Here is an 11,507-nt window from a genome sequence, read left to right on the forward strand (position 1 = left end):
CGCCGATCTAAAAATGGAGGTGATTGACGTTACTTTTAGCAAATAGCAGCAATGAATTCCCAGTAGTGCGTCTCAAAGCAGTTCTGCAATTGGTCAACAAACTGTTCCACCCTGTAAAGGCAAAGTGAAAAATAAAGGAAAATACTGTATTGAATGAAAATACGGAACTCAAAGGTCCAATAATCAAGTTATGTATGTGTGACAGCCGGAGGGAGGAGGCGCGCTATCATTTTTATCCGTTTTACAAACAGAGCATTTTTACATCGGGTAAGCTTACTTCTAATTTTCTAATAATTGGAACTATTGTGTCCTGTCCTGCTTCTTCCCGACGGCTTTCTGGCTTAACCGTAGGCCGACAGCCAGCCGCTATAGCGCAGACAGGTTTATAGAGATGACCGATGGCCCGTCATTTGAGAGCATTATGTACGGCGTTTTCCTCTCCGCAGCCCTGGGAGCTGTGCTTCCTCCCCCAGCATGAAAGGTCTGTACGGCCAGCTGAGAGAGGGAAGCGGGGAGCTCAAGTTCCTCATCCAGGAGAAGGTACCCGACAGCTTTCTCTTTGAACAAGCTGACCCGTTTTGGACATCTATCCGGAATATTCATTACGGCACCTCCAAACCCTCGGTCATGTGTGCTTATTCGGTTAAAAAGTAACCCGTCTGTCTTCCTTTCCCTTGCAGAGCTCTCCCGGTTCTCCAGAAAATCATCAGGTGAAGGTTCAGGTGAAAGCCTGCGCTCTGAGCCCAGTGGACACGGGGGTGAGTTGAATATGAGAGAAGATACGCCGCATGTTGGCCAGTCTAGGACAGCAGTTTGAGCAGGAGCTTATAATTTGCCATTTCATATGAAATAAAAAGAAGCTTTTGTATCCCCTGTCGTAATAAGTCAAACCAAGTGGAAGTTATGCTGGTTATGAACATAAGTATACAGTTAGGGTGTCACAGGAGGCCCAGAGAATCACGCAGCACTGTTTCAGCATGTCTGTGTAGCAGGCAAAGAGGAGCATAGAGTATGCCATTCTGCCCACCCTCTACATCCAAACTCTTGCTTTCTTTTGCATGCTTTTGTTCTGGGCAGTTTTTGATTGACCTGAAGCTTCGGCGAGACTTGTTGCCAGTTGGCAGGGAGATCGCTGGAATTGTGCTCCAAGGTCAGTGAGTGACAATGTCTTCTGTGAGTAAAATAGTCATGCATCATGCTCCCTACAGTCAGAAATGTAGTTTAATGTATCTTACGAAGTGTTTTATTGGAAATGGGGTTATGTTACCTTTGAACAGAGTGGTTCTGCCTCCATCTCAGGTTCTGTCTTGTGCAAAATGTGTGTGTGGTAGGTCTTTCTGGGTCTCATGATGCCCTGGCACTCGTGCTGTCAGTGTTTCCCTGGGTCAGTGTCCCTGAGTGTGACTAAAAAAAGAGAGACGGCTGCTGTGACCATAAGCAAACTGTAAACCACAGAAATACACAAAAGTGATGAAATCAGTCAGAATTTGTGTTTGATTCTTCTCCTCTGTGTTTTTCCACAGTTGGGCCGAAGGTCACATTTTTCCAGCCTGACGATGAAGTTGTGGGTAAGCATATCAAGCTGGGTTACAGGTGTCTGCAGATGTACTCGTTGTAGTGAAGTAGGGGAATTGCGTGAACTGTAACATCAGCATGGAAACCTTCAGTGAGACATTGCGAGTTTATGCGATCTTACTGTGTCATTGCAAGGGACATAAAGTCCCAACTCTGCCTCTTGTATTGTTTACGTACCTAAACTGATGTTACAGTAACCAAACTACCAAGTGTGTGGACCGACTGCTGCTAAGCAGTGACTGGACTTGTGTCCAAACAGGGATTCTGCCTCTGGATGCTGAGCTGTCTGGCCTGTGTGACGTGGTTCTGATGGACGAGCACCTCCTCGGTAGGCCAGGAGCGGGACACCGAGCATGCGGACTGACATGCCTGGGTTTCTAAGTGTAACTCTTTGTGTGGTCGTTGACTCTTTGCAGTACAGAAGCCAGAGAAGGTGAGCTTTGTGGAGGCTGCTGGTGGGATACAGGATGGCCTACGGGCCTACACAGCCCTGCACACGCTGGGCCGGGTGGCCGCGGGGCACAGCGTTTTAGTGATGGATGGCGCTAGTGTACGTACCCAACTGTATGAGCTCTTCTTCTCCCCGTTCTTCTGTTTGGAAAGATGGTGACCTTTGCCTGTCCTCCTTTCCCCTTCGCCTTGCATGTGGCTTCTTTTTGCAGCCGTTTGGAATGATGGCCATCCAGGTTGCTCACTACTATGGGGCGAAAGTGTTAGCTACTGCCCTGTCCTTGGAGGACCAGCGGATCCTGGAGAAGCTCCGGCCTAGTATGGGTGAGGGGACCTGGGCAAGATGGCGATTCTGTGCATCTGCGCTCCTACTGTAATAGAAAGTAGCGAAGACTTCTTTCTGCCACATGCCAGAGGTTTACCAGGGTTGTGTGTGTGAGTGACATAGGGTGCGTCTGAAATCGCATACTTGTTTGCTATGTAGTAGGTGAAAAATACTATGTGAAGTGAGCAGTATGTGCAAATGCTCAGTATGGATGAGGCAGTAAATGCTCGGTACCTGGATGACATTACATTCTGCAAAATTCCAAAGCGTGCAGCCGAAGGACACAGTGGACACTCCGCTATCCCACAAGGCCACTGGAGCTGCAGCCAGACGAGGAACGTCGCTTGCTCCAAAATTTTTGTCAAGATGGAAGTGTCGTCTGTGTAAAAATTTAAATGGAAAACAATACCCCGTTGATTTAAAATATATATTTTTTTGTCATTTATAGTTTTTTAAAGGTTTTGGACCTGGTCAGACCAGGTAATTGGCACTCATACGTGTCAGATAATATGCAAGATGGTGACTGCAGTTTGTCCGAGTGCATGCATACTGTTGTCATGCTTGCAGTATGTACTACATTAAAGGTTAATTAGTAGGCTTCTGTAGAAATTCACTATGAACTGTGTGAGTAAGTGATTTTGGACGCCCCCCATACGGATGCTTGAGTGATGTTCCTTCCCTTGCTGTCAGGCCTCTGGCTGTATGTTTTGCACAGTATTTTCTCTCTGTTTCTCTCACTGACTGCTCTCTGTGCTCTGCTGTCTGCCACATGCCCAGGAGTCCAAGAGTCTCTGCTAGGTGAGTGTGGCCAGTCACTGGGTGCGGTGCTGCTTCCCTGATTGCCTGCCATCTGCTTGCTTGTTTCTCCCTCCAGAACCTGGTCAGGAGTTTAAATTCCCTCGTCTGCCATCTCAGGCAGGGCTTGGAGGGTATCTGTTTGCTCAGCTTGTTTCTGCCGTTTTGGGTCTTTTGGTGTGTGTGTGTGTGGACCTTTGTCATGAATGAGCAGGTGTGATCAGGCAGACATCCAAAGTGGTTTCACGTGGCTGATTGTTGTAAGCAAAGTGAAAGCAGCATGTCAGTCTGAAGGAAAGAAAATCCCAGAGTAGTTCAGGTCCAGAAATTACAAATCCAGGTCAAAGCTTTGGATGAACCAATGGAATATAAACAGTTACAATCACGGAGTACTCAACTGGTTGGTCGAAAGAAAACCTTGGTCTGGATTTGTACTTTCTGAACCTGGACTTCCACCTCTGACTATTATAGTACTGAAGATCCCTGTAATGGGACTGCTGAGAGCCTGGGGGGGGGGGGGGGGCTCCTCATTCATACTCGTCTTGTATGGATAACGTGTTGCTGTCCTCAGCTCGGATCATCAGCACCTGGGACCCGAAAGTGAACCTTGTGGAGGCTTGTTTGGAGGAGACAGGAGGCCTGGGAGTCGACATGGTCATTGACGCAGGAGGTGAGAATGCTTGTACACATTCATAGCTCCCCCTACCCCACACCCCCTTCATCTGACACGTCTTGAACTGCCTACTGTGCCACTCTGACAGTAAGGCTGTATGAAGACGACTCTGTTGACCAAAGCCTACTCCCACACAAGCATGATGTCATCTCGCTTCTTGGGGTCGGAGGTCACTGGGTCACCACAGAGCGTAATCTGCAGGTAGGCCAGAGTTCTAGTAGGAAAATACACCTTGAGGCTTGTCAAATTCAGTGTTCACGTGTGAAAGTTATGTGCATATGAGTCGTTGCTGCGCCCCCCTCCCTCAGCTGGACCCCCCAGACAGCCGCAGCCTCTTCCTGAGGGGTGCCTCAGTGTCCTTCCTGAATGAGGAGGTTTGGGAGGCATCCAGGGCCTGTCAGGGGCGGTACCTCCGTATCCTGAGCCTGGTGACGGACGGCCTTGTGTGGGCAGGCGTCCAGGAACCATAAGCTGGACCTGCTTGTGTCCAAAGTGCTACTCAGGCCTTTTCTTTAGGGGTTCAGAAGCCTAAGCTGCCTAGTAGGTGGTGACCTTAACAGCCAATCAGACATCCTGAGAGACGTGGTGGAGAAGCTGTCGGCTGGGACTCTCAGGTGATGGGATTTCTGTTCAGCTATTGGTGGTGTGCGGCTCATACAGGCTGCTCTCTGGGTCTCCACATCCTGCCTGCTGCTTATTTCAGACGCTGCCCCACAAAATCTCACACTCACTGCCGCCCCTTTAGCCTCTCTGTAAAGGACACATATTCTACATTTTGACTGGGAGTGTGAGGGGGGATCAGCTGACACTTTGTGTGTGTGTGTGTGTATAGACCACAGCTGGACGAGCCGGTGCCCTGGTATGAGGCTGCCGTTTCCATGGATATGGTGCAGACCAAGCAAGCCAGAAAGAAGGTGGTGATTCAGTTCTGATGATATGCCTCTATGGCAGAACTCCACCCTGAGGATGGACCATACCACTGACAAGCAGGGGTGCTGTTGACAAGCTTACCTTATAGAAAGCAGGCAGCATAATGATTAATAAAGCCGACTCCATTTAAGTATGATTTTCATCAAATGGATTAAACATTGACTGTTTGTGGTTATTGGTTTAAGATTCTTAATTCTCCAGTGTACATGTTGGTGACTGACTTTTTCAATAAAATTCTTATTTTCTTACATTATTCTTTATTGTAGACTACGATAAGTGTGAAACACATTGTGTACTGGAACACGGAGACAAACTAGGATTTCTCTTTTTTGCAGATGACATGATTTTGGCACAGATCTGGCCAATACAGAAAACTGTGTTTCTTGCAGAACGTTGTCATATTCCTGTTTGTAGCACAATCGCTGCCCTCTTGGGTGTCCCTACTTCACATTTTGACTGAGGTATCTCCAGAAGTGTAACTAACTTTTTCCATCAGTTGAGGTAAAATGGGTTGAACTACAACATGGAGAAAAGTGTTGCCTTCGATCACGCGTCCGTGCTGGTCTGTGACTGCAAACCAGTGTAAAGAGATGTTTCTGTTCATAGGATGAGATGAAGGGCATGGACTCCCCCCCCCATCAAGATCAATTTAAAAAACTAATTTTGCATGGAGGATAACTGGTTTTGGTGGTGTGTCTGGTCATGTATTCCACGCCCAGATGTGTCATGGCAGAAGCAGTGGAGGACGGACGGACTCGAGGTCTGCAGGGTTGCAGCCGTTTCCTCAGGAAGTCCTCTCACTCTCTTCCTGCAGGATCAAAATTCCCTTGTGTGAGGCATATTCATCTTAGGACAGCAACAGGTGTGACAATAGCTGCCTGTCCAAGCTGCAGGTTACTAAACTCCGATGATTTCCCTGCATACAGTCTTTAGGGCTGAAGTTAGTCCAGCATGCAAAGCCACACAGTCCACAGCTGATTATCACAGGAGGTGATAATGTACTGCAGGGCTCTTCAAATCTAGACCTCGATTCCAAATCCAGGCCTTGTTTTCAGTTCTCCCGGGTAGTTAGTTTAATTATGACTGATTCTGATTGGTCAGGGGCTTCACACCTGGCTCACAGGTAAAGGAAGGTTGGAAAACCAGCACTGCTCGGACCTCGAGGACCGTGATTTGAATAACCCTGCTGTACTGCCAGGAATAGGTTCCAGGTGCCCCCACAACCACAACCAAGATAAGTGATTGTAGGATGGATGTTGAGATGGGAGTAGCTACATCCAGACTAACTGAAGAACTTCGAATGAATATCCTAGAATCTTCTGCTCCTCACATCTGAGGCTTTCCACCACAGACAGCTGCTCCCTCAGAGAGAGATCTGCATCCAGCTTCATGAGGGAAAGCTGAAACACAAAGAATCACCTCAGAAACCCTCAGAACATGTGTTATTCCATTCAAAAGACAGCCTAGAAAATACTTAAATTTCAGTACTTCTGAGTACCACACTGGTATAATCGGAATTCAATTGCCTACTATTACTTTAGCACCCCCCTGGAATGTGCAGGAACCCCACCCTCTCAAGAGCGTCTGTGTTCTCCTCCATGAGGTGCTGGCATAAGATCCTGGCCAGATGGACGCTCCTTTCCTCACAATCTTGACTCACCGCTGCCCCCAAGAGGACAGTCTTCCAGGATGCACTATAGGACAGTAACAAGCTAAGACCATGTACACGCCACATTACAGTACATCAACCTTGGCCTCATGCAGGGACATCAAAACAACAGCTTCAGAAACGGAACATTGTTCACGTGGAACCTCGTACTATTGCTCTGGTCCCAGGGACAGCAGTCGAAGTGTTGTCATTAACTTCCAGGATGGACCTTCCACCCCAAAGGTCAGGTTTCTGCAGGACAGGGAAAGGACAGACATTTTTTTGAGAGAGTGTGCAGGATGAAGTCTGATCCAGGATCATTTCAAGCATTACCGATAACAAAAACACTCACTCCAGGAAGTGATGATCCTTCAGGTAAAGCAGTTTATGTGAAAACTGTCTGTCCGCCCCAATGATGAACTTCTGCAGGAGGTCTAAACACCAGGTCATATATCAGCCCACGTTTAGGTCATTTTTAAATAATGTAAAATTTCAAATCATTAACATAATCTTAGACGCCTAGCACATGGTACACAGCACATGTTTCCTGCACTTTCAACGGTTTATATATTAAAAAAAAAAAAACATTCTGCCTCAGAAAAAGGCAGGGCCACCCAGCTCCATTTGACACCTCCTCTCACCTGGGTCTACGTAGACTACACGGTGAGGGTTGTTTGGTGCCACAAACCCGTACTCCAGCAGGAGGCGCTGGCTGTCATGGGCACCATAGCATATGAAGGCCTGAGTGAATCTCTTGCAGCCCAGTGTGCTGCGGATCTCATAACAGCTTGTCGCTCGATTGAACCCGGCCTCCACCTCGAGGCAAAAAGGATAGAGGGAGGCTGACACCAGATGGAAACCAGTTCCAGTCAGCTGCATCCCTTTCCAGTTTGCTACATCCCCTTCAGTAAAATATGTAGCTGTTTGAATGTTTTTAAAAAAAAACTGCCACTTCGGATTAAATCTTGCAGCTCAACAATATAGCACTGTGCTAAGGTTATGGGTTCAGATCCCAAGGAGCACATATATATTGTAACTTTTCCCCTGCTTTGGATAGATGAGTTAAATGTAACTCCACTAAATGCTAAGGTTAAAAATGCACGTTGAATAGTTTGTAAATAGTGAATGTTCACGTAAGTGTAGGTCTGTGTGTGTGATTCATCAGGATTTACCTGAACAACAGGACTATGATTGAGTAAGTCGAGGTACGGAGCCATTGCGTACACGTCGGGATCCCCGGAGAGGAAGGGACTCTGGCACCGCTGCACATACACAGTTCGAGAGTTGACCGTGCACCATGCCCAGCGCATGGCATCCAAGCTGAATATGTCCTCCACAGGCTGTGAAAAGTGGGGCTGGAGGGTGTGGAAAAAACCCAGTGAAGAGCAGTGCATCTCCAGAACTGCATCCCTCTGATCCAAGGCCTTCTTCCTGAGAACACCAGGCAGCAGGCCGATGGCGCTGTCTGAGAAGTAGGCAGGACACGTGTATGATTTGGGCAGGACGTCGATGTAGGGCTTCCACTGTGACTGCGAGCCCAAATGCCTCTCGGAGATGAGAAACACACAGATGGCCAGAAGTGGCGAGAGAGGTGGTTTCCACCTGCGGGAGGCAGTGGGGACAGACACACCTTGTGATTCCAGGGCAGAATGACGATGTTTGGCTGCATGCAGAATGCAACATTTACCCTCAGTAACAGCTAATATAATTAAATAATTTAACATACATACACCTTACATTTCACTAATGCAATGACTATATTTTGCAGGTGACAAATAAAACCCTTGAATCCTTGAAATATCCATATCAATAGAAGACCAGTTTTTTAACTGCTCAACACTGCCATCTACTGAGGGAATCCCCCCTTGTAAGTTACCTTCTGATGTATTCACCAATAGGGCTCCTGAGAACAGTCGTAGTGGTTAAAAGACACGTCTCGGGCAAGGAGATAAGTACATCACCAGCCTGGAAATTCAGGGGACAAAACAGTAACATTTGATAGTCCCTTTAAACTACCTAGTTCAAACAGAACTAAGAGAAATGTCTATTACCTGAACAGGCAGCATAGTCATCAGCCCTCTTCCAGTATCTGGGGGAGCAGTGAATGGAGAAAACATTGTTATTCAGAATGCGGCGCAGACGTCGTGTCTGTTGAGAAGGACGCTCACCTGAGAAGAGCGCAGGGACCAGGGATCTGGAGGAGAATCCACGCTCCTTAAGCCATCTCATCAGTTCCACGTACTGAGATTTATGACACAAGCTCACTGGAGAGATTAAAACAGTATAAAGCAATCGATACGGTTATACATGAAAGAGAAGACGGAAATCTGTTACCGGATTCACCTGTTCGGCTGCGATCCTGCCCGGACTTCTGCCTCCTCCGCTTCCTCCTAGCGCGTCTCCCCGTCCGGTTCCCCATGGGGTCGATACCCGCGGAAAATAACGTGTCTGCGCGTCTATCAAACAGCTGTTTTCATCTATTAATACCTAAATCCGTGAGTTTGACCCAAGGCGTAGGTTTGGTTTCAGCATCGCCGCGAGGGACCAAATCAGCTCGGAATCCCCGCCCCCCTAAACACATACGGTACTTAAGACATGTCCCTACCGACGAAACGCAAATGTACGCCGTTGGTTCCACCACCACGTGTACATGCAGTTGGGAGTCAATCTTTCGCACTCGAAAACGCACTACTGGCTCCTCGTCACCCAGTCCACTCACCTATTTGCTGCGGGCTATGCGGTTCCGCTTCCGCTCATGCGCATTTTGATCTTGAGCGAAGGGGGTGGAATGAAACGAAGAGCGTCAGTCACAAGCGGCTCCAAAACATATTGAGTGAGTCCTCCAACAGTAAGTAGTAATATACATAATGCTTGAAGTGGGGTGCGTTTTGACATTGTCACAAAACGCAAACGTAAATACTGAAAACATCTTGTCTTGCTTGTTTCCTAACAGGAATGTCTGTGCCCAAAGTTGCATTTGTCACCGGCTCCAACAAAGGTATAGGCCTTGCGGTGGTACGGGCAATGTGCAAGCAGTTCCCTGGAGACGTGTATCTGACCGCCCGGGATGTGGGCCGGGGCACAGCGGCGGTGGAGAGTCTGAAGGCGGAGGGGCTACAGCCCCTGTTCCATCAGCTGGACATCACCGACCCAGCGAGCGTGCGTGTTGCACGGGATTTCCTAAAGGAAAAATACGGAGGCTTGGACGTGCTCATCAACAATGCAGGAATAGCTTTCAAAAGTAACCAAACAGGCGCTTCCAAATTGTTTTCATACCCGCATGATCAGCACAATAGACCTTACAGCTTAGACATATATAAATATATATTGTTAGGGAGCGGTAAAAGTTTGTCGACCTTAGATGCTTAGATGAACACCCCTGTGTAAGTGGATACATTTTCAGGACATTGCACATCATTATTTGGTGCCAGGGATCTACTGTCAATTGAGGTGGGATGTCTGAGTACAATAATGCAGGAACTTTGCCACCTATCCATTAATTATGTTCTTCTTTGAGGTAGAAATTATTGCAATGGGAAATAAATTTGTCTACATTGTATGCAGCAGATGTCTTTGTAACTGAAGTCAACTTATTTCTCTCCAAGTGGCTGACACAACACCCTTTGGCGTCCAAGCTGAAGTGACCCTCAGAACCAACTTCTTTGCCACCAGAGATGCATGTAATGAGTTTCTCCCCATCATCAAACCAGGAGGTAAGACAGGCAGGCAGTGGTCATGAGCTCGGTGTCTGCAAGATCCTGTGAGGTTTTGTTTTGTTGTGTCAAATAGTCATTTTGCAAATAAACAGAATATTCTGCGTTTTAAATGTGTGAATATTGTCTTCATTCTGCGACTCTGTTAAAGTTCTGTTTTTACTCTCCAGATAATAGTGACTCATTGTCTATAAAACCAAATAATGACTTTAACCAACCAGTTAAGCTGTCAGACATTGAAGGTGCCGTTTGCCCACAGGCAGAGTGGTGAATGTGTCCAGTGTGATGAGCTCTGTCGCCCTGAACCGCTGCAGCCCTGAGCTTCAGGCCCGTTTCCGCAGTGATGACATCACAGAGGACGAGCTGGTGGCGCTCATGCAGCGCTTCGTGCGGGAGGCCCAGGCGCACGTGCACACGAAGAACGGCTGGCCCGAGACGGCTTACGGTGTGTCCAAAATTGGCGTCACCGTGCTCTCCAGGATCCATGCTCGGCAGCTGCGCCGGGACAGGCCCAGAGACGGGATCCTGCTCAATGCCTGCTGCCCCGGCTGGGTGAGGACCGATATGGCAGGACCCAATGCCACCAAGTCTCCAGATGAGGGCGCTATCACGCTCGTCTACCTGGCTCTGTTACCAGCAGGAGCTGAGGAGCCACAGGGCCAGTTTGTGTCTGAAAAGCAGGTGCAGGTGTGGTAAGAAGAGGGGTTGTACCTTTCCAGTCATCACTTCGGCTTGGTAGTGAAATTTATATCTGATTTACACAGTGGTGACTTGTGTTTCTATCAACTACTGATTAACTAATTTGATTAATTATTAATTAATTTATGCTAATTTAAGAAAATGCTGAGAGGGTGATTTAGAAATGTATTCTAAAAAATATTTATTAGGAAAGTTGGTTAACTGTGATAACTTTGAATGTCTTCATGTTTCATATTAACTGGTAACTGTCACAATTTAAACATTGAGGAAATAAAACTGACTAGGAAATGCTTTTTTTTACATTTGAAGTCATATTGTCAGAGGTACTAAATGTTTGTATTCCCCTATAATGATTTGGGGGATGTGTGTGGCTTTGTTGACTAGGAGTCTATATGTGTCGCTGGAATGATTTATGTGTTCATCGAGTGTCTCTGTTAGATCCTTTAGCAAAGTTCTAAACCCTAAAATCTGCTCGAGAAGTGCTTTGCTCTCACCTGTATTTGTGCATCTCATTGTAAAGCAAGATGGGATATGTGTCTACTATAGAATTGCTATTTTCCTGTATTTGTAAAAATGGTCAATAAAAGTCTCCTCATATACAATAGTTTCAAATATTTTTTTCTGGTCTGAGTCACAAGGCCATCGAAGGATATGGGAAGTTGAAGTCGGCATAATGTATAATAAAAAGTGAATTCAGAG

The 11,507-nt window shown here is 47.0% G+C and overlaps 3 protein-coding genes across 5 annotated transcripts; 2 read left to right on the forward strand and 1 right to left on the reverse strand.

Annotated features, from left to right (window-relative positions):
- The first annotated feature begins 84 nt into the window (after window positions 1-84).
- On the forward strand, window positions 85-5,001 carry cryzl1 (crystallin, zeta (quinone reductase)-like 1). Of its 2 annotated transcripts, XM_049009344.1 has the most exons (14): window positions 85-267; window positions 447-540; window positions 681-758; window positions 1,078-1,150; window positions 1,524-1,568; window positions 1,835-1,903; window positions 1,992-2,125; window positions 2,238-2,349; window positions 3,128-3,148; window positions 3,717-3,815; window positions 3,907-4,019; window positions 4,127-4,232; window positions 4,387-4,432; window positions 4,651-5,001. In XM_049009344.1, exons 2-14 carry the CDS (start codon window positions 475-477, stop codon window positions 4,748-4,750), a joined length of 1,062 nt encoding a protein of 353 aa, XP_048865301.1. In that variant the 5' UTR covers window positions 85-267; window positions 447-474; the 3' UTR covers window positions 4,751-5,001. The 2 variants fall into 2 exon arrangements, with proteins under 2 accessions (XP_048865301.1, XP_048865311.1); XM_049009354.1 differs by lacking the exon at window positions 3,128-3,148 and having other exon boundaries at window positions 88-267.
- On the reverse strand, window positions 4,999-9,029 carry setd4 (SET domain containing 4). The gene is made up of 10 exons (XM_049009310.1): window positions 8,740-9,029; window positions 8,565-8,660; window positions 8,448-8,485; window positions 8,273-8,361; window positions 7,569-7,998; window positions 7,038-7,212; window positions 6,749-6,830; window positions 6,568-6,648; window positions 6,319-6,442; window positions 4,999-6,148 (listed from the first exon to the last, which is right to left on the reverse strand). The coding sequence occupies exons 1-10, from the start codon at window positions 8,813-8,815 to the stop codon at window positions 6,020-6,022; spliced, it is 1,320 nt and encodes a 439-aa protein (XP_048865267.1). The 5' UTR covers window positions 8,816-9,029; the 3' UTR covers window positions 4,999-6,019.
- Window positions 9,030-9,094: 65 nt separating this feature from the next.
- cbr1 (carbonyl reductase 1) lies at window positions 9,095-11,410 on the forward strand. Of its 2 annotated transcripts, none has more exons than XM_049009402.1 (4): window positions 9,095-9,229; window positions 9,350-9,637; window positions 10,002-10,109; window positions 10,369-11,410. In XM_049009402.1, exons 2-4 carry the CDS (start codon window positions 9,352-9,354, stop codon window positions 10,803-10,805), a joined length of 831 nt encoding a protein of 276 aa, XP_048865359.1. In that variant the 5' UTR covers window positions 9,095-9,229; window positions 9,350-9,351; the 3' UTR covers window positions 10,806-11,410. The 2 variants fall into 2 exon arrangements, with proteins under 2 accessions (XP_048865359.1, XP_048865350.1); XM_049009393.1 differs by having other exon boundaries at window positions 9,101-9,244.
- Window positions 11,411-11,507: the final 97 nt, after the last annotated feature.

Source organism: Brienomyrus brachyistius, chromosome 1, assembly GCF_023856365.1.
Source record: "Brienomyrus brachyistius isolate T26 chromosome 1, BBRACH_0.4, whole genome shotgun sequence".
Taxonomy (NCBI): domain Eukaryota; kingdom Metazoa; phylum Chordata; class Actinopteri; order Osteoglossiformes; family Mormyridae; genus Brienomyrus; species Brienomyrus brachyistius.